The 22770-nt window shown below is 48.4% G+C and overlaps 1 protein-coding gene across 1 annotated transcript in view; it reads right to left on the reverse strand.

Annotated features, from left to right (window-relative positions):
* LOC120040299 (acetylcholinesterase collagenic tail peptide-like) overlaps positions 1–22770 on the reverse strand; it is a 30271-nt gene that overhangs the window by 2442 nt on the left and 5059 nt on the right. Inside the window, exons 3-15 of the mRNA XM_038985497.1 lie at positions 21671–21787; positions 15210–15254; positions 15015–15041; positions 7470–7541; positions 6915–6977; positions 6790–6816; positions 6527–6607; positions 6164–6244; positions 2257–2353; positions 1046–1182; positions 792–911; positions 520–646; positions 143–245 (exon numbers count right to left, since the gene is read on the reverse strand). Of these exons, the coding sequence (XP_038841425.1) occupies positions 143–245; positions 520–646; positions 792–911; positions 1046–1182; positions 2257–2353; positions 6164–6244; positions 6527–6607; positions 6790–6816; positions 6915–6977; positions 7470–7541; positions 15015–15041; positions 15210–15254; positions 21671–21787 (1097 nt within the window). The remainder of the gene's footprint in view (positions 1–142; positions 246–519; positions 647–791; positions 912–1045; positions 1183–2256; positions 2354–6163; positions 6245–6526; positions 6608–6789; positions 6817–6914; positions 6978–7469; positions 7542–15014; positions 15042–15209; positions 15255–21670; positions 21788–22770) is intronic.

Here is a 22770-nt window from a genome sequence, read left to right on the forward strand (position 1 = left end):
CTGGGAATCAAGGAGAATTAGAACCCTCTGTCAACTAATCATGACAAAAGCAGACAGTTACTGCTTCATAGGGAACACAAAGTTACATACAGTAAGATATGGAAAGCAGACAAGAATGGATCAAGCCAGTCAGCCTACTAACCCTGGGAGATATGAGTTGCATGTCTGATAGCCAAAGTCCTTTCCATCACATTCCTCGGCACCGTCATAGCGATAACCATCTCCACAGTAAGCATGTTTACACTCTGAGGAGGAAGAGATGGAGAGAGAAACAAAGGGAGAGAAAAACAGAGACACACGTAGAGAGACAGACATAGAGAGACAGATAGAGATCAATAGCCATCCAAACCAGACCGGTGCTTCTGTATGTCATCAATAGCATTATCATTTAACAAGTTCATTTATACAAATCAACTTCCCATGCGGTAATCCAACCGACAACACCAGGATTCAACAAACGGAACCATCAGCAGAACCAAATCACGAATCTGGTTCATCCACTCTGATAACGTGACTTACTGACGCAGCCGTCGGTGACAATCCTATTCCCGTCGTCACATTCCTCCCCGTTGGGAATCTGAACGATCCCGTCGCCACAGTAACCCTCCTGTTCCGGAGCATTCTCCGTAGACTGGAAAGGCGTCAGCTGGAAGAAAGAAGTCTTTTACAGAGATTAGAAACTAAAACTAAGAAAATGAAATAAAACTGTAACTTAAAGATGAACCTTGCCAGGCAATACTGTAAGCACTTAGACATATCCCGTTTAGAAGATAGTGTATCAAGTGAGGTACCTGAATGGGCAGCCATCCGTTGGTGTCTTTGAAGTAAAGCGATCTCTGGTCTTTCCGGAAGGCTAGGGCATTGTCCGTATGAAGACGATCTAGTTCTTCTTGATTGTTTACCACAAATATCTGTACGAGAAACAACAAAAGACACATTCTGGGTGAGACACAAAGACTAATTCGGCCTATTAAGTGCCTTAGCTGAGGCAAGTTTCTGATTGGCAGTAAATGTTGATCATGTGTTACTTGTGTTGCGTGCTCACCGCTGGCACTTTGGCGTAGTCGCTCCTGGAACTATGTTCATCAAACTGTGGACTCTTGACACTAATGGAGTTACAGCTGCAAGGTCCAGGAAGACCTGGTAGCCCCCTCTCACCTTTCGTTCCAACCACGTAGAGTCCTGAACAAGAAATAAACATTTAGATCATATATTATCAATGCAGGCATATGTACAAAAAGTGATGTACACATGACACCATCTCTATATCACAGAGAACCACATTCAGAGACAGCCATGAGCGAGGTCACAGGGACTATATGTTATAAATACCTCAATTGAATTGCACTATCCTGGCCCCCTCGTCTATCTATCAAGTTGGTAAAGCAATCAACTTAATTTGCGCAGACACCTGAACAAGACACCGGCTGTAACAGTTTAATTACATGGTGACATAATGTTTGTAAATATGTAAGAAGCTTCTTGGCCCACTATGAATTCGTTTTAAGGACATGATGTCATGGCTTTAGCATCCGTCCCATCCCAGTCACCCCCGCCACCCCCCTCATGGTATCTGTTTCACCTCAGGGGGGGGGAGAGGGGGGGTGATCAGGTTCCTCTGAACCTAAATAAGCTCTCTGGTGTTACCTCCTGCTGTGTTTTAATGTCTGCTTCCTTTCACTGATGCTGACACGGGAGGCTGCCTGCCTGAAGCTTCTCAGACCCATACCTGAAGCTTCTCACACCCATACCTGAAGCTTCTCACACCCATCCCTGGAGCTTCTCACACCCATCCCTGGAGCTTCTCACACCCATCCCTGAAGCTTCTCACACCCATCCCGGAAGCTTCTCAGACCCATCCCTGAAGCTTCTCAGACCCATCCCTGAAGCTTCTCAGACCCATCCCTGAAGCTTCTCACACTGTCAGGACCCCATATTAAACCTCAAAATGTACTTTCCAGTGAGATTCTCCATTGGGCCTTTCTTTTAATTACAGGACAAGGTTTAATAATCTAGGTCTGAGAAACTAGCCTTCAGAGTCCAGAAAATGGGCAGAGCCTCCAACAAAGAACAAACCAATAACTCTAAATCTGACTCGATGTTCTTCCCTAGAATTCATCCAGCTACACACTCAGCCTGCATATACACAGACTGGCAACAGATTAGCATGTTAGCCCAGCCACACTCCCTAGCCCTATAGCGGTCTCTAAAGAAGCGAAGCTCAGATGGGAGAGCCGATGTAGGTGGAGTCCTTACCTGAGGCTGGGAGACCTGGGGGACCAGGGTGGCCTGGGGGCCCCTGAGGACCTGCTGGACCTAGAGGGCCGATAATCCCATTGTCGCCCTTCCCTCCCTGATTAATCAGACAAGATAAACACCACATGTAAAAACATCAACTGACAAACATATGGTAAACCTTCAGTGGTCAAAACATGTCACCACATCATAGTGATTTGATGTTACAGTATGTTGCTCAAAGAGGGCGGCAGGTAGCATAGTGGTTAGAGCGTTGGACTAGTAATCGAAAGGTTGCTAGATCAAATCCCCGAGCTGACAAGGTAAAAATCTGTCGTTCTGCCCCTGAACAAGGCAGTTAACCCACTGTTTCTAGGCCGTCATTGTAAATAAGAATTTGTTCTTAACTGACTTGCCTAGTTAAATAAAGGTTAAAAAAAGATCGGAATAACTTTTTTAATCACAGCTTCTAACAGCATATGATATTATATCATTAAGATCCAAGTAAGATCCTAATATAGTATCTCTCACCTGTTTAATACAGCATCTCTCTCACCTGTTTAATACAGCTTCTAACAGCATATGATATTATATCATTAAGATCCAAGTAAGATCCTAATATAGTATCTCTCACCTGTTTAATACAGCATCTCTCTCACCTGTTTAATACAGCTTCTAACAGCATATGATATTATATCATTAAGATCCAAGTAAGATCCTAATATAGTATCTCTCACCTGTTTAATACAGCATCTCTCTCACCTGTTTAATACAGCTTCTAACAGCATATGATATTATATCATTAAGATCCAAGTAAGATCCTAATATAGTATCTCTCACCTGTTTAATACAGTATCTCTCACCTGTTTAATACAGCATCTCTCACCTGTTTAATACAGCATATCTCTCACCTAGTTAATACAGCTTCTAACAGCATATATTATATCATTAAGATCCAAGTAAGATCCTAATACAGTATCTCTCACCTGTTTAATACAGTATCTCTCTCACCTGTTTAATACAGCATCTCTCACCTGTTTAATACAGCATATCTCTCACCTGTTTAATACAGCATCTCTCACCTGTTTAATACAGCTTCTAACAGCATATGATATTATATCATTAAGATCCAAGTAAGATCCTAATATAGTATCTCTCACCTGTTTAATACAGCATCTCTCTCACCTGTTTAATACAGCTTCTAACAGCATATGATATTATATCATTAAGATCCAAGTAAGATCCTAATATAGTATCTCTCACCTGTTTAATACAGCATCTCTCTCACCTGTTTAATACAGCTTCTAACAGCATATGATATTATATCATTAAGATCCAAGTAAGATCCTAATATAGTATCTCTCACCTGTTTAATACAGCATCTCTCTCACCTGTTTAATACAGCATCTAACAGCATATGATATTATATCATTAAGATCCAAGTAAGATCCTAATACAGTATCTCTCACCTGTTTAATACAGCATCTCTCTCACCTGTTTAATACAGCATATCTCTCACCTGTTTAATACAGCTTCTAACAGCATATGATATTATATCATTAAGATCCAAGTAAGATCCTAATACAGTATCTCTCACCTGTTTAATACAGTATCTCTCACCTGTTTAATACAGCATCTCTCACCTGTTTAATACAGCATCTCTCACCTAGTTAATACAGCTTCTAACAGCATATATTATATCATTAAGATCCAAGTAAGATCCTAATACAGTATCTCTCACCTGTTTAATACAGTATCTCTCTCACCTGTTTAATACAGCATCTCTCTCACCTGTTTAATACAGCATCTCTCTCACCTGTTTAATACAGCATCTCTCTCACCTGTTTAATACAGCATCTCTCTCACCTGTTTAATACAGCATCTCTCTCACCTGTTTAATACAGCATCTCTCACCTGTTTAATACAGCATCTCTCACCTGTTTAATACAGCATCACTCACCTGTTTAATACAGCTTCTAACAGCATATGATATTATATCATTAAGATCCAAGTAAGATCCTAATACAGTATCTCTCACCTGTTTAATACAGCATCTCTCGCCTGTTAAATACAGCATCTCTCACCTGTTTAATACAGCATCTCTCTCACCTGTTTAATACAGCTTCTAACAGCATATGATATTATATCATTAAGATCCAAGTAAGATCCTAATACAGTATCTCTCACCTGTTTAATACAGTTTCTAACAGTATATGATATTATATCATTAAGATCCAAGTAAGATCCTAATATAGTATCTCTCACCTGTTTAATACAGCATCTCTCACCTGTTTAATACAGCATCTCTCTCACCTGTTTAATACAGCTTCTAACAGCATATGATATTATATCATTAAGATCCAAGTAAGATCCTAATACAGTATCTCTCACCTGTTTAATACAGTATCTCTCTCACCTGTTTAATACAGCATCTGACCTGTTTAATACAGCATCTCTCTCACCTGTCTAATACAGCATCTCTCACCTGTTTAATACAGCATATCTCTCACCTGTTTAATACAGCTTCTAACAGCATATGATATTATATCATTAAGATCCAAGTAAGATCCTAATACAGTATCTCTCTCACCTGTTTAATACAGCATCTCTCACCTGTTTAATACAGTATCTCTCTCACCTGTTTAATACAGCATCTGACCTGTTTAATACAGTATCTCTCTCACCTGTTTAATACAGCATCTCTCACCTGTTTAATACAGCATCTCTCTCACCTGTTTAATACAGCATCACTCACCTGTTTAATACAGCTTCTAACAGCATATGATATTATATCATTAAGATCCAAGTAAGATCCTAATACAGTATCTCTCACCTGTTTAATACAGCATCTCTCGCCTGTTTAATACAGCATATCTCTCACCTGTTTAATACAGCTTCTAACAGCATATGATATTATATCATTAAGATCCAAGTAAGATCCTAATACAGTATCTCTCACCTGTTTAATACAGCATCTCTCGCCTGTTAAATACAGCATCTCTCACCTGTTTAATACAGCATCTCTCACCTAGTTAATACAGCTTCTAACAGCATATGATATTATATCATTAAGATCCAAGTAAGATCCTAATATAGTATCTCTCACCTGTTTAATACAGCTTCTAACAGCATATGATATTATATCATTAAGATCCAAGTAAGATCCTAATATAGTATCTCTCTCACCTGTTTAATACAGCATCTGACCTGTTTAATACAGCATCTCTCTCACCTGTTTAATACAGCATCTCTCACCTGTTTAATACAGCATATCTCTCACCTGTTTAATACAGCTTCTAACAGCATATGATATTATATCATTAAGATCCAAGTAAGATCCTAATACAGTATCTCTCACCTGTTTAATACAGCATCTCTCACCTGTTTAATACAGCGTATCTCATACCTGTTTAATACAGTATCTCGCTCACCTGTTTAATACAGCATCTCTCTCACCTGTTTACTAATCAAGTATCTCTCTCACCTGTTTAATACAGTATCTCTCTCACCTGTTTACTAATCAAGTATATCTCTCACCTGTGTACTAATCAAATATATCTCTCACCTGTTCACTAATCAAATATATCTCTCACCTGTTTACTAATCAAGTATATCTCTCACCTGTTTACTAATCAAGTATATCTCTCACCTGTTTACTAATCAAGTATATCTCTCACCTGTTCACTAATCAAATATATCTCTCACCTGTTTACTAATCAAGTATATCTCTCACCTGTTCACTAATCAAATATATCTCTCACCTGTTTACTAATCAAGTATCTCTCTCACCTGTTTACTAATCAAGTATATCTCTCACCTGTTTACTAATCAAGTATATCTCTCACCTGTTTACTAATAAGTGTATTTCTCACCTGTTTAATAATAAAGTATATCTCTCACCTGTTTAATAATAAGATATATCTCTCACCTGTTTGCCCCTCTTCCCTGGTCTGCCCGTCGGTCCTCTATTCCCTGAGATTCCAGGTTCTCCCTTTGGACCCATTTCACCCTGAGGACATAAACCACAGCACTCCATCAACAACATATGCCGGTACGTCATATAAATAACTGTGGTCCAATTTAGAATTGTGTTCTTGAGTTATTATGGAGGGCCAGTTGATTCTGGTTTTATCCTGTTGTTCAATGAACCTCCACTACACGTCACCCTACAATGACCTCCTCCTGCTCCTCCTCCTCCTTCTCCCCTTCCTCCAGCTCCTCCACATCAACCCCAGCAGCTGATAAACATCAGATAATGTCTAGATCAAGAGATTACAGATGTATGTCTCACTTTCTGTCCAAGCATTCCAGGGAAGCCCATTGTGCCCTTGTCTCCCTTCATCCCGCTCTCACTACGGTCACCACGGGAACCCTGATGAGACAGACAGGAGACAAAACAACTGTAAACAAAACATCCATAAACAGGAGACCTGATCAGGCAGATACACTGAAAACACACACATGTTGTTGAACCAACCCAGAGAAACTAAAATATGGTTTGTAATGTAATAGAATAAAAGAAAGCAGTCAAAAACATTTGAAGTAATCACCCACCTTTTCTCCTTTGTATCCAGGTAAACCCTAGGAAGGAAGATCAGAAGTCTGAAGTATAGAAATTATGAATAACATTATGGTTGAAATCAGACAATTTTCTCGGTGAAAGATGAAGGGTCACAGACCTTAGGTCCAAGAGGTCCTCTTGCTCCAGGTATTCCCATCAATCCACCATCTCCCTTCTCCCCCTGCCAGACACACACACACACACACACACACACACACGGCTCTGACAACACAGTCTTCATCTACCTTGACAAATAATATCATACAGACGTGGTATCTTAATTTGATCACTCTGTTGTCACAGAGAATTTTCCTGCACCGTAGGAAATTCAAATGAGCCTCATGATTGACATAAATTCACTGAAAACCCACAGTTCTCTTTCTCCTACTCGATCTCACTCCTAATATATAGCCTGCTGTAGCCTATCAAAACTACAGTTCTTTCTCATTAGAAATGATCACTTTAAAAAAAATATCAAATCCTCCTGCTGCAAGATTATTTTACTCCTGCGACGAAACTGGTCAAATTAAGATCTAACACCTGTAGGTACAGGAACACACATACCATCTTATCTTATTGCATAATTTGTGTTCTATCATTTTTTCCCACCATACTATGGTACGGTATAATAATCATATTGACATATGGGCACCATGAAATAGGACTTACTCACCTTGGGCCCATTTGGTCCTGGCCACCCGGCTGGTCCCTGGCGCCCCGTGAGACCTGGAGGACCCGTCCGACCCTAATGGGCCACAACAGCCTTTCTTTAGCACAGGGTTCCCAAATTGTTTTTTGCGTGGGGGACCCCTTTTGTGATAGCAAATTCATCAGGGAACACCTCATAATATCAGAACACAAGTCCTACTTCAGAGTGGACTATAAATAGCATACAAGCAGTTTTACTATGACTTCAGGTCTTGGGCCCCGGGAAATACATCTTTAAAGGCCCCCCTCTTAGCATGAGAGAAGAAAAGCTCATTACTTGTAATTCTACACATGTTTCCTTTGTGCATAGAGGCCCTTTTGCCACTTTAAAGCTAACTTCTTGCAATTCTAGCACCAGTGTAAATTTCGGCAACAATAACTATGACAAAAAATACTTGACGACTTATTTTTCCTGACTAAAGCTATGATAACGAGACGCCCTGGGAAAAAAACGATAACTGTAACAAATTAGTTTTCATTTTAGTAGACAAAAATGTGACCAGATGAGAATTCCACATGAGACTAATGAATATTTAATTTGACATGAAGCTCCTTTTCATCTGTTTTGTCCAATCAGAAGAATGCAGAATATTTCATGCAACCCTCTCATTGGCAGAGTTGACATCTTTCAGTTGTGCGATCTGATTGAGCTGATCTGTCCGTCTCTCCCACAAAGCTCCCAGGTGGTCTCTTCAGTCCATCTTTTGAACTGATGTGAAGCCAGGACACTTCACTTGTAACTAACCTTAACTAGAAACAATCATGTTTATTCTCTCTCTTACTTTCATGTAGGATATTTTTACTTTGATATCATCAGAAGCTCTATTTTCCTAAAACAATAATATTTCTGGAAGGCTAGAATTCTCCCCTTCAATGAAACAATTGTTATTTACCCCTTCAAAAGTCATGATGGGGAGAAAATCAGAGCTGTACATTTTATTTACCTGTAGTTAAGCCTTTATGGTTAATTATGGCTGGCTTTGGTTACAATCTGCCACAATATCAATGTGGCCAGCTAAATTATACGAGGGGATAGTAGGCCTAGTTGGACAAGGCTACCTGAATGTAATCTACACCTCGATTAGGTTGATATACACTGAGTGTACGATACATTAGGAACACCTTCCTAATATTGAGTTGCACCCCCCCTTTTTGCCCTCAGAACAGCCTCAATTCGTCAGGGCATGGAGTCTACAAGGTGTTGAAAGTGTTCCACAGGGTTGCTGGCCCATGTTGACGCCAATACTTCCCACTGTTGTGTCAAGTTGCTGGATGTCCTTTGGGGGAGTGGACCATTCTTGAAACACACAGGAAACTGTTGAGCGTGAAAAAGCCAGTTGTATTGCAGTTCTTGACACAAACTGGTGCGCCTGGCACCTACTACCATACCCCATTCAAAGGCACTTAAATCTTTTGTCTTGCCCATTCACCCTCTGTATGGAACACATACACAATCCATGTCCCAATTGTCTCAAGGCTTAAAAATCATTCTTTAACCTGTTTCCTCCCCTTCATCTACACTGATTGAAGTGGATTTAACAAATTACATCAATAAGCGTTCATCACCTGGTCAGTCTATGTTATGGAAAGAACATTCTTCAAACAATAGCATGGTATTCTTTCACTGTAATAGCAACTGTAAATTGGACAGTGCAGTTAGATTAACAAGAATTTCAAGTTTTCTGCCAATATCAGATATGTCTATGTCCTGGGAAATGTTCTTGTTACTTATAACCTCATGCTAATGGCATTAGCCTACGTTAGCTCACCCTTCCCGAGGGGGACCCACCCATCCTGTAGAGGTTACGGAAAGAGCATAATGTTTTTCTGTAATGTTTTGTCCACTCAGTGTAAATTCTTATTATGTTGTTTGAGTGTCATTTCTATATAGCCTAGACTTTCTCATTCAGAACCTCTGACAAGAGGAATGGATGTGGCTTGGTGAACATGACCACATGAGCAGCTGCCTCTCACCAATGTGACAGCTCTAACAGAGTTACATCTCTGACACTGCCAAAACATCAGCTATGCGGGTGTCGGCTATCACCTGATCTGATTAAATCTAGGTCTAAGACTAAAACTAAAACAGGTGACCAAATTAGTTCTACCCATTTTGCCATGGACACAGAGAAAATGTTGCAGGTTTAGGCTTAAATTACAGTGCCATTATGTTCAAAACAACATTTTGGGGAATACAAGAAGAATTTAGTTAAACAAATGTATAATTGATGGAGAACTGTGGATACCTACAGTGGGGAGAACAAGTATTTGATACACTGCCGATTTTGCAGGTTTTCCTACTTACAAAGCATGTAGAGGTCTGTAATTTTTTATCATAGGTACACTTCAACTGTGAGAGACGGAATCTAAAACAAAAATCCAGAAAATCACATTGTATGATTTTTAAGTAATTAATTTGCATTTTGCTGCATGACATAAGTATTTGATCACCTACCAACCAGTAAGAATTCCGGCTCTCACAGACCTGTTAGTTGTTCTTTAAGAAGCCCTCCTGTTCTCCACTCATTACCTGTATTAACTGCACCTGTTTGAACTCGTTACCTGTATAAAAGACACCTGTCCACACACTCAATCAAACAGACTCCAACCTCTCCACAATGGCCAAGACCAGAGAGCTGTGTAAGGACATCAGGGCTAAAATTGTAGACCTGCACAAGGCTGGGATGGGCTACAGGACAATAAGCAAGCAGCTTGGTGAGAAGGCAACAACTGTTGGCGCAATTATTAGAAAATGGAAGAAGTTCAAGATGACGGTCAATCACCCTCGGTCTGGGGCTCCATGCAAGATCTCACCTCGTGGGGCATCAATGATCATGAGGAAGGTGAGGGATCAGCCCAGAACTACACGGCAGGACCTGGTCAATGACCTGAAGAGAGCTGGGACCACAGTCTCAAAGAAAACCATTAGTAACACACTACGCCGTCATGGATTAAAATCCTGCAGCGCACGCAAGGTCCCCCTGCTCAAGCCAGCGCATGTCCAGGCCCGTCTGAAGTTTGCCAATGACCATCTGGATGATCCAGAGGAGGAATGGGAGAAGGTCATGTGGTCTGATGAGACAAAAATAGAGCTTTTTGGTCTAAACTCCACTCGCCGTGTTTGGAGGAAGAAGAAGGATGAGTACAACCCCAAGAACACCATCCCAACCGTGAAGCACGAAGGTGGAAACATCATTCTTTGGGGATGCTTTTCTGCAAAGGGGACAGGACGACTGCACCGTATTGAGGGGAGGATGGATGGGGCCATGTATTGCGAGATCTTGGCCAACAACCTCCTTCCCTCAGTAAGAGCATTGAAGATGGGTCGTGGCTGGGTCTTCCAGCATGACAACGACCCGAAACACACAGCCAGGGCAACTAAGGAGTGGCTCCGTAAGAAGCATCTCAAGGTCATGGAATGGCCTAGCCAGTCTCCAGACCTGAACCCAATAGAAAATCTTTGGAGGGAGCTGAAAGTCCGTATTGCCCAGCGACAGCCCCGAAACCTGAAGGATCTGGAGAAGGTCTGTATGGAGGAGTGGGCCAAAATCCCTGCTGCAGTGTGTCCCAGGCTCTGAGTCTAAGGTTTAACAGAAATTGTGGTTGAATAATACATTGTATTGTATTGCACCCTCTAGTCTAAGCACTTTTCACAGATCCCTTCTGCAAAATGTGTTTAATCGGTTGTTGCCAGCAATATTAATTGAAAAACATTTTATTAAATTAATGTATTATTATTGTTAAAAAAATAAGAATCAGACTCCCTGCAGTACCTCCACTTTGGGAATGCCTGATTTAGCAGACTCCCTGCAGTACCTCCACTTTGGGAATGCCTGATTTAGCAGGCTCCCTGCAGTACCTCCACTTTGGGAATGTCTGATTTAGCAGACTCCCTGCAGTACCTCCACTTTGGGAATGCCTGATTTAGCAGACTCCCTGCAGTACCTCCACTTTGGGAATGTCTGATTTAGCAGACTCCCTGCAGTACCTCCACTTTGGGAATGCCTGATTTAGCAGACTCCCTGCAGTACCTCCACTTTGAGAATGTCTGATTTAGCAGACTCCCTGCAGTACCTCCACTTTGGGAATGCCTGATTTAGCAGACTCCCTGCAGTACCTCCACTTTGGGAATGTCTGATTTAGCAGACTCCCTGCAGTACCTCCACTTTGGGAATGTCTGATTTAGCAGACTCCCTGCAGTACCTCCACTTTGGGAATGTCTGATTTAGCAGACTCTTTACAGTTATCACAGTACCACAGGAGGTTGGTGGCACCTCAATTGGGGAGGACGGACTCGTGGTAATGGTTGGAGCGGACTTTGTGGAATGGTATCAAATACATCAAACACATGGTTTCCATGGTTTCCAGGTGTTTGATGCCATTCCATTTGTGCCGTTCCGGATGTTATTATGAGCCGTCCTCCCCTCTGCAGCCTCGTGTGTACGGTACATAGGGTGTGTGTGGGAATAGCTGAGCCATATCAGAACCGTTAGAACACTACTTTAACCAGACCACAAGTTCTGAACTGACTAGAAAACACAGGGCATGAAGACGGCCATATAGAAAAAATGACCAGCTGACCTAGCATCATTTAAAAAAGCATTATTGAATGAATCAGCAGCTATCCATGTAAGCTGTGTAGTGTACAGTATAATATGTCCATGTGTAATATCATAGAAGTAACATACAGCAGGAGTTACAAACATGGCTGTTCTGAATAGTTACAGAGAATTCCATAAGCCGGTCGGGATGTTGACATGACAACCTGTGTTCTGTTTTTACCCTGGTCCGCCATGTGGAGAGAGAGAAGGACTTTAACAAGGTCTGTCACTCTGTCCTCTTTAATTAAATGATAGGCCGTATATATAGAACAGGACGGCCCTCTGCTTGTGGGAAATAAAATGATTTATGGTCTGGCTCGAGCACTAAGCTAAATTGCACTGCAATGCTGCTGCTGTACACAGCCAGCCCTGCAGCTCAGACAGAGCAGGGCAGTGACTGATGGGCCCTGGTCAAAAGTAGTGAACTATAAAGGGAATAGGGTGCCATTTGGGACGCAGGGTGAAGCTCTCCCAACGGAACTGTTTTAATACATAACTGCAGCCACCAATTGATTAGGACCACACTTCTCTTCTGACAGGTCTCACTCCTCCCCTGTCCCTCCGACAATCATCTATTTTCTATGCTATACATCTCTATGTGAAGGTGCTGTAACGCTGCACCCTCCTGAACAGGGCCCAGTGAAGCTGGATAGGTTTCAGGAGCTAACAGGGTGACTATAAGTTCCTCATCTGTTGGGGATGGGGTGGGAGGTTCATCCACTCTCCTCTCCAACTCAGCAGAATGATTCTATCCATCTTCTACCTCAGCGGCTCTCTCTGTATCCTAGCTGTCCTGGCATCATGTCCAGGTTGTGCTGCTTGTCTTGCTCTCTCTGTGTCCTAGCTGTCCTGGCATCGTGTCCAGGTTGTGCTGCTTGTCTTTCTCTCTCTGTGTCCTAGCTGTCCTGGCATCGTGTCCAGGTTGTGCTGCTTGTCTTTCTCTCTCTGTGTCCTAGCTGTCCTGGCATCGTGTCCAGGTTGTGCTGCTTGTCTTGCTCTCTCTGTGTCCTAGCTGTCCTGGCATCGTGTCCAGGTTGTGCTGCTTGTCTTTCTCTCTCTGTATCCTAGCTGTCCTGGCATCGTGTCCAGGTTGTGCTGCTTGTCTTGCTCTCTCTGTATCCTAGCTGTCCTGGCATCGTGTCCAGGTTGTGCTGCTTGTCTTTCTCTCTCTGTGTCCTAGCTGTCCTGGCATCGTGTCCAGGTTGTGCTGCTTGTCTTTCTCTCTCTGTATCCTAGCTGTCCTGGCATCGTGTCCAGGTTGTGCTGCTTGTCTTTCTCTCTCTGTATCCTAGCTGTCCTGGCATCGTGTCCAGGTTGTGCTGCTTGTCTAACTCTCTCTGTATCCTAGCTGTCCTGGCATCGTGTCCAGGTTGTGCTGCTTGTCTAACTCTCTCTGTATCCTAGCTGTCCTGGCATCGTGTCCAGGTTGTGCTGCTTGTCTTTCTCTCTCTGTGTCCTAGCTGTCCTGGCATCATGTCCAGGTTGTGCTGCTTGTCTTGCTCTCTCTGTGTCCTAGCTGTCCTGGCATCGTGTCCAGGTTGTGCTGCTTGTCTTGCTCTCTCTGTATCCTAGCTGTCCTGGCATCGTGTCCAGGTTGTGCTGCTTGTCTTTCTCTCTCTGTATCCTAGCTGTCCTGGCATCGTGTCCAGGTTGTGCTGCTTGTCTTTCTCTCTCTGTGTCCTAGCTGTCCTGGCATCGTGTCCAGGTTGTGCTGCTTGTCTTTCTCTCTGTATCCTAGCTGTCCTGGCATCGTGTCCAGGTTGTGCTGCTTGTCTTTCTCTCTCTGTGTCCTAGCTGTCCTGGCATCGTGTCCAGGTTGTGCTGCTTGTCTTTCTCTCTCTGTATCCTAGCTGTCCTGGCATCGTGTCCAGGTTGTGCTGCTTGTCTTTCTCTCTGTATCCTAGCTGTCCTGGCATCATGTCCAGGTTGTGCTGCTTGTCTTTCTCTCTCTGTGTCCTAGCTGTCCTGGCATCGTGTCCAGGTTGTGCTGCTTGTCTTTCTCTCTCTGTGTCCTAGCTGTCCTGGCATCGTGTCCAGGTTGTGCTGCTTGTCTTTCTCTCTCTGTGTCCTAGCTGTCCTGGCATCATGTCCAGGTTGTGCTGCTTGTCTTGCTCTCTCTGTGTCCTAGCTGTCCTGGCATCATGTCCAGGTTGTGCTGCTTGTCTTTCTCTCTGTGTCCTAGCTGTCCTGGCATCATGTCCAGGTTGTGCTGCTTGTCTTTCTCTCTCTGTGTCCTAGCTGTCCTGGCATCATGTCCAGGTTGTGCTGCTTGTCTTTCTCTCTCTGTATCCTAGCTGTCCTGGCATCGTGTCCAGGTTGTGCTGCTTGTCTTGCTCTCTCTGTATCCTAGCTGTCCTGGCATCGTGTCCAGGTTGTGCTGCTTGTCTTTCTCTCTCTGTATCCTAGCTGTCCTGGCATCATGTCCAGGTTGTGCTGCTTGTCTTTCTCTCTCTGTGTCCTAGCTGTCCTGGCATCATGTCCAGGTTGTGCTGCTTGTCTTTCTCTCTCTGTGTCCTAGCTGTCCTGGCATCGTGTCCAGGTTGTGCTGCTTGTCTTTCTCTCTCTGTATCCTAGCTGTCCTGGCATCGTGTCCAGGTTGTGCTGCTTGTCTTGCTCTCTCTGTGTCCTAGCTGTCCTGGCATCATGTCCAGGTTGTGCTGCTTGTCTTTCTCTCTCTGTATCCTAGCTGTCCTGGCATCATGTCAAGGTTGTGCTGCTTGTCTTTCTCTGAATTTCATAATGCTCATAACCAGGCAGCGGGGGGACAGGCGGGCAGCGGGGGGACAGGCGGGCGGCAGGCGGCGGGGACGTGAGTTACAGCCCACCAGACAGACTGAGGAGGGACTGGATCTCATTTTTCAGCAAATCCACTTAGCAGAGCTAATAGAATGATCAATGGGTGCTCTCACCTTTTGTCCAGGTCGTCCCAGTTCTCCCTGGCAACAAGTTCGTTGGATGGAGGTGGAGAGAGAGAGAGAGAGACAGAGAGAGAGAGATATAACTGCTGCTATTTTATACAAGGCCTTTCCGCTTCGTATAATGGTAGTTTTCAATCATTCACTAAACATCTAATGTAAAAAAAACTGTTTATAAATTACACTTACCTTTTCACCTTTTGGTCCCTTCAGACCTGGTAGCCCAGCTGGACCCTGTAGAAAGTCAACAATAATCAGATATCTAACCAATCAGAACATGGGCTTTTTCTGTCTTTATGCCATCAACTGATTATTTACAATCCCAGTAATATTCTAAGTATTATTTCCCTTCACAATGTCATTTCAATGAGCAGGTACAGGATCCATACTGACACCAAATGTGTTTGTTGTAGTGCCATACTGTATAGGCTAAATTGTGTATGAATACAGATGTGAAAAACATATCGGAAGAGTCTACCAATCCTGCTCTCCTCTCCCTGATAGAATGCCATCTAGGCAAGTGGCCATTTATAGGACTCTGGAATTACTATAGGATCTGCTGCATTACAACACCACCACCACCACCCACCCAAACTCCCTCCACCCTCCCCACAGCAACACCACCACCACCACCCACTCAAACTCCCTCCACCCTCCCCACAGCAACACCACCCCCCACCCAAACTCCCTCCACCCTCCCCACAGCAACACCACCACCCACCCAAACTCCCTCCCCACAGCAACACCACCACCCACCCAAACTCCCTCCACACAGCAGCACCACCACCCACCCACACACACGGCAAAAACACCACCACCCTCCACACAGCAACACCACCACCCTCCACACGGCAACACCACCACCACCCTCCACACGGCAACACCACCACCACCCTCCACACGGCAACACCACCACCACCCTCCACACGGCAACACCACCACCACCCTCCACACGGCAACACCACCACCACCCTCCACACGGCAACACCACCACCACCCTCCACACGGCAACACCACCACCACACGGCAACACCACCACCACCCTCCACACGGCAACACCACCACCACCCTCCACACGGCAACACCACCACCACCCTCCACACGGCAACACCACCAAAACCCTCCACACGGCAACACCACCCACCCTCCACACGGCAACACCACCACCACCACCCTCCACACGGCAACACCACCACCCTCCACACGGCAACACCACCACCACCACCCTCCACACGGCAACACCACCACCACCACCACCCTCCACACGGCAACACCACCACCACCACCACCCTCCACACGGCAACACCACCACCACCACCCTCCACACGGCAACACCACCACCCACCCTCCACACGGCAACACCACCACCCAACCTCCACACGGCAACACCACCACCCACCCTCCACACGGCAACACCACCACCCACCCTCCACACGGCAACACCACCACCCACCCTCCAAACGGCAACACCACCACCACCCTCCACACGGCAACACCACCACCACCCTCCACACGGCAACACCACAACCCTCCCTCCACACGGCAACACCACCACCACCCTCCACACGGCAACACCACCACCACCCTCCACACGGCAACACCACAACCCTCCCTCCACACGGCAACACCACCACCACCCTCCACACGGCAACACCGGCAACACCACCTCCACACGGCAACACCGGCAACACCACCACCACCCTCCACACGGCAACACCACCACCACCCTCCACACGGCAACACCACCACCACCCTCCACACGGCAACACCACCACCACCCTCCACACGGCAACACCACCACCCTCCCTCCACACGGCAACACCACCACCCTCCCTCCACACGGCAACACCACCACCACCCTCCACACGGCAACACCACCACCACCACCCTCCACACGGCAACACCACCATCACCCTCCACACGGCAACACCACCACCCTCCCTCCACACGGCAACACCACCACCCTCCCTCCACACGGCAACACCACCACCCTCCCTCCACACGGCAACACCACCACCACCCTCCACACGGCAACACCACCACCACCACCCTCCACACGGCAACACCACCACCACCACCCTCCACACGGCAACACCACCACCACCACCCTCCACACGGCAACACCACCACCACCACCCTCCACACGGCAACACCACCACCCTCCACACGGCAACACCACCACCCTCCACACGGCAACACCACCACCCTCCACACGGCAACACCACCACCCTCCACACGGCAACACCACCACCCTCCACACGGCAACACCACCACCCTCCACACGGCAACACCACCACCCTCCACACGGCAACACCACCACCCTCCACACGGCAACACCACCACCCTCCACACGGCAACACCACCACCACCCTCCACACGGCAACACCACCACCACCCTCCACACGGCAACACCACCACCACCCTCCACACGGCAACACCACCACCACCCTCCACACGGCAACACCACCACCACCCTCCACACGGCAACACCACCAAAACCCTCCACACGGCAACACCACCAAAACCCTCCACACGGCAACACCACCCACCCTCCACACGGCAACACCACCACCACCACCCTCCACACGGCAACACCACCACCACCACCCTCCACACGGCAACACCACCACCACCACCACCCTCCACACGGCAACACCACCACCACCACCACCCTCCACACGGCAACACCACCACCACCACCACCCTCCACACGGCAACACCACCACCACCACCACCCTCCACACGGCAACACCACCACCACCACCCTCCACACGGCAACACCACCACCACCCTCCACACGGCAACACCACCACCACCCTCCACACGGCAACACCACCACCCACCCTCCACACGGCAACACCACCACCCAACCTCCACACGGCAACACCACCACCCACCCTCCACACGGCAACACCACCACCCACCCTCCACACGGCAACACCACCACCCACCCTCCACACGGCAACACCACCACCACCCTCCACACGGCAACACCACCACCACCCTCCACACGGCAACACCACAACCCTCCCTCCACACGGCAACACCACCACCACCCTCCACACGGCAACACCACCACCACCCTCCACACGGCAACACCACAACCCTCCCTCCACACGGCAACACCACCACCACCCTCCACACGGCAACACCGGCAACACCACCTCCACACGGCAACACCGGCAACACCACCACCACCCTCCACACGGCAACACCACCACCACCCTCCACACGGCAACACCACCACCACCCTCCACACGGCAACACCACCACCCTCCCTCCACACGGCAACACCACCACCCTCCCTCCACACGGCAACACCACCACCCTCCCTCCACACGGCAACACCACCACCCTCCCTCCACACGGCAACACCACCACCACCCTCCACACGGCAACACCACCACCACCCTCCACACGGCAACACCACCACCACCACCCTCCACACGGCAACACCACCACCACCACCCTCCACACGGCAACACCACCACCCTCCCTCCACACGGCAACACCACCACCCTCCCTCCACACGGCAACACCACCACCACCCTCCACACGGCAACACCACCACCACCACCCTCCACACGGCAACACCACCACCACCCTCCACACGGCAACACCACCACCACCACCCTCCACACGGCAACACCACCACCACCACCCTCCACACGGCAACACCACCACCACCACCCTCCACACGGCAACACCACCACCACCACCCTCCACACGGCAACACCACCACCCTCCACACGGCAACACCACCACCCTCCACACGGCAACACCACCACCCTCCACACGGCAACACCACCACCCTCCACACGGCAACACCACCACCCTCCACACGGCAACACCACCACCCTCCACACGGCAACACCACCACCCTCCACACGGCAACCACCACCACCCTCCACACGGCAACACCACCACCACCACCCTCCACACGGCAACACCACCACCACCACCCTCCACACGGCAACACCACCACCACCACCCTCCACACGGCAACACCACCACCACCACCCTCCACACGGCAACACCACCACCACCACCCTCCACACGGCAACACCACCACCACCACCCTCCACACGGCAACACCACCACCACCACCCTCCACACGGCAACACCACCACCACCACCCTCCACACGGCAACACCACCACCACCACCCTCCACACGGCAACACCACCACCACCACCCTCCACACGGCAACACCACCACCACCACCCTCCACACGGCAACACCACCACCACCACCCTCCACACGGCAACACCACCACCACCACCCTCCACACGGCAACACCACCACCACCACCCTCCACACGGCAACACCACCACCACCACCCTCCACACGGCAACACCACCACCACCACCCTCCACACGGCAACACCACCACCACCACCCTCCACACGGCAACACCACCACCACCACCCTCCACACGGCAACACCACCACCACCACCCTCCACACGGCAACACCACCACCACCACCCTCCACCCTCCACACGGCACCACCACCACCCTCCACACGGCAACACCACCACCACCACCCTCCACACGGCAACACCACCACCACCACCCTCCACACGGCAACACCACCACCACCACCCTCCACACGGCAACACCACCACCACCACCCTCCACACGGCAACACCACCACCACCACCCTCCACACGGCAACACCACCACCACCACCCTCCACACGGCAACACCACCACCACCACCCTCCACACGGCAACACCACCACCACCACCCTCCACACGGCAACACCACCACCACCACCCTCCACACGGCAACACCACCACCACCACCCTCCACACGGCAACACCACCACCACCACCCTCCACACGGCAACACCACCACCACCACCCTCCACACGGCAACACCACCACCACCCTCCACACGGCAACACCACCACCACCCTCCACACGGCAACACCACCACCCACCCTCCACACGGCAACACCACCACCACCCTCCACACGGCAACACCACCACCACCCTCCACACGGCAACACCACCACCACCCTCCACACGGCAACACCACCACCACCCTCCACACGGCAACACCACCCTCCACACGGCAACACCACCCTCCACACGGCAACACCACCCTCCACACGGCAACACCACCCTCCACACGGCAACACCACCACCCACCCTCCACACGGCAACACCACCACCACCCTCCACACGGCAACACCACCACCACCCTCCACACGGCAACACCACCACCACCCTCCACACGGCAACACCACCACCACCCTCCACACGGCAACACCACCCTCCACACGGCAACACCACCCTCCACACGGCAACACCACCCTCCACACGGCAACACCACCCTCCACACGGCAACACCACCACCACCCTCCACACGGCAACACCACCACCCACCCTCCACACGGCAACACCACCACCCACCCTCCACACGGCAACACCACCACCCACCCTCCACACGGCAACACCACCACCCACCCTCCACACGGCAACACCACCACCACCCTCCACACGGCAACACCACCACCCACCCTCCACACGGCAACACCACCACCCACCCTCCACACGGCAACACCACCACCCACCCTCCACACGGCAACACCACCACCACCCTCCACACGGCAACACCACCACCCACCCTCCACACGGCAACACCACCACCCACCCTCCACACGGCAACACCACCACCCACCCTCCACACGGCAACACCACCACCACCCTCCACACGGCAACACCACCACCCACCCTCCACACGGCAACACCACCACCCACCCTCCACACGGCAACACATTGAAACTAATCACATGCAGCCTAACCAGGTTGTTGTGTACACAGGGCGATACAGGAATTTACTCGCTCCAGTCAATATGTCTTTCCAAGCAGACCGGGCTGTTTGGGTTGTTTCTAAGAATGGTGTGTGGAGGGACGGAGAGTCGTGGCAGCCAGTGGAAAAAGGCTATTTGTGTCGTGTCTAAATGTGGAGCATTAATGGGCTGCTGTGTTGCAGAGCTCCATGTAATCCCCGTCCCCGTCCCCGTCCCCGTCCCTGTCCCCAGGTCTAGAGGTACAACAGGACGGGAGGAGAAGGAACTGACACGGGTCTCAGATGGTAAAGAGCTGCTAGAGGCCTATAGAGGACTTAGCCAACCCCCAACACCTGTATACAGTACTACCATTACTGACAAGTAAGGAAGCTCAGGCAACTAACTACTGTCTCCACCTGATAAACCCTGATTAAATACTCTTCCAAATATCTGCATTATAACTGTATTATAACTGTATTGGCCAAAATCGGGCTTAAAAATATATATTGAATTGATGAAGCCAGTGGGATGACAACGTTAACAGAAGACTCCGGGGTGGCGCAGTGGTCTAGGGCACTGCATCGCAGTGCTAGCTGCGCCACCAGAGTCTCTGGGTTCACGCCCAGGCTCTGTCGCAGCCGGCCGCAACCGGGAGGTCCGTGGGGCGACGCACAATTGGCATAGCGTCGTCCGGGTTAGGGAGGGTTTGGCCGGTAGGGATATCCTTGTCTCAGTATGTGAAATGTAATAAAATGTATGCACTCTACTGTAAGTCGCTCTGGATAAGAGCGTCTGCTAAATGACTAAAATGTAATGTAAATGTAAGACAGTTGGAGGTGGATAGGTTTACCTACCTGAGGACCGGGGGGTCCGCTGGGGCCAGGGGGGCCTGCGACACAGCTGGGACCTTTCAGCTCCGTCCCTGTATCTGGATCTTCTCTGTGATTTCCCCCCTTACTGGACTCCTCATTCTAAACCAATCACACAAAAACACTCTTCCATTCAATCATTGCTTTATTTTATAATAAAATGATCAGTAGCCGTTTGTGGTACTGAAGAACAATTACAATGCAGTTAAGATTGTGGATCACTTGTACACTACTTGCCAATCAAAATGACAGCTGTGTGTCATGTCATCTGTCAATTTGAATTTCAGATTCTACACAATCATTCAGCGTCAACTTCTGCTCATCACCCCTCTTGAGTTTACAGTCTAGGCTCTAGACTGAGGGTTGTATCTCCGGGAAAGGGAAGGGGAAAGGGGGATACCTAGTCAGGTGTACAACTGAATGCATTCAACTGAAATGTGTCTTCTGCATTTAATCCAACCCCTCTGAATTAGAGAGGTGCGGGGGCTGCCTTAATCGACATCCACGTCATCGGCGCCCGGGGAACAGTAGATTAACTGCCTTGCTCAGGAGCAGAACGACAGAGGACCCTCTAACAGGATAGACAGAGTTGTATCTCTGAGAGGACCCTCTAACAGGATATACAGAGTTTTATCTCTAAGAGGACCCTCTAACAGGATAGACAGAGTTGTATCTCTGAGAGGACCCTCTAACAGACAGAGTTGTATCTCTAAGAGGACCCTCTAACAGGATATACAGAGTTGTATCTCTGAGAGGACCCTCTAACAGACAGAGTTGTATCTCTGAGAGGACCCTCTAACAGGATAGACAGAGTTGTATCTCTAAGAGGACCCTCTAACAGGATAGACAGAGTTGTATCTCTAAGAGGACCCTCTAACAGGATAGACAGAGTTGTATCTCTGAGAGGACCCTCTAACAGGATATACAGAGTTGTATCTCTAAGAGGACCCTCTAAAAGACAGAGTTGTATCTCTGAGAGGACCTTCTAACAGACAGAGTTGTATCTCTAAGAGGACCCTCTAACAGACAGAGTTGTATCTCTAAGAGGACCCTCTAACAGACAGAGTTGTATCTCTAAGAGGACC

This window comes from Salvelinus namaycush, unplaced genomic scaffold (assembly GCF_016432855.1).
Source record: "Salvelinus namaycush isolate Seneca unplaced genomic scaffold, SaNama_1.0 Scaffold34, whole genome shotgun sequence".
NCBI classification, from domain to species: domain Eukaryota; kingdom Metazoa; phylum Chordata; class Actinopteri; order Salmoniformes; family Salmonidae; genus Salvelinus; species Salvelinus namaycush.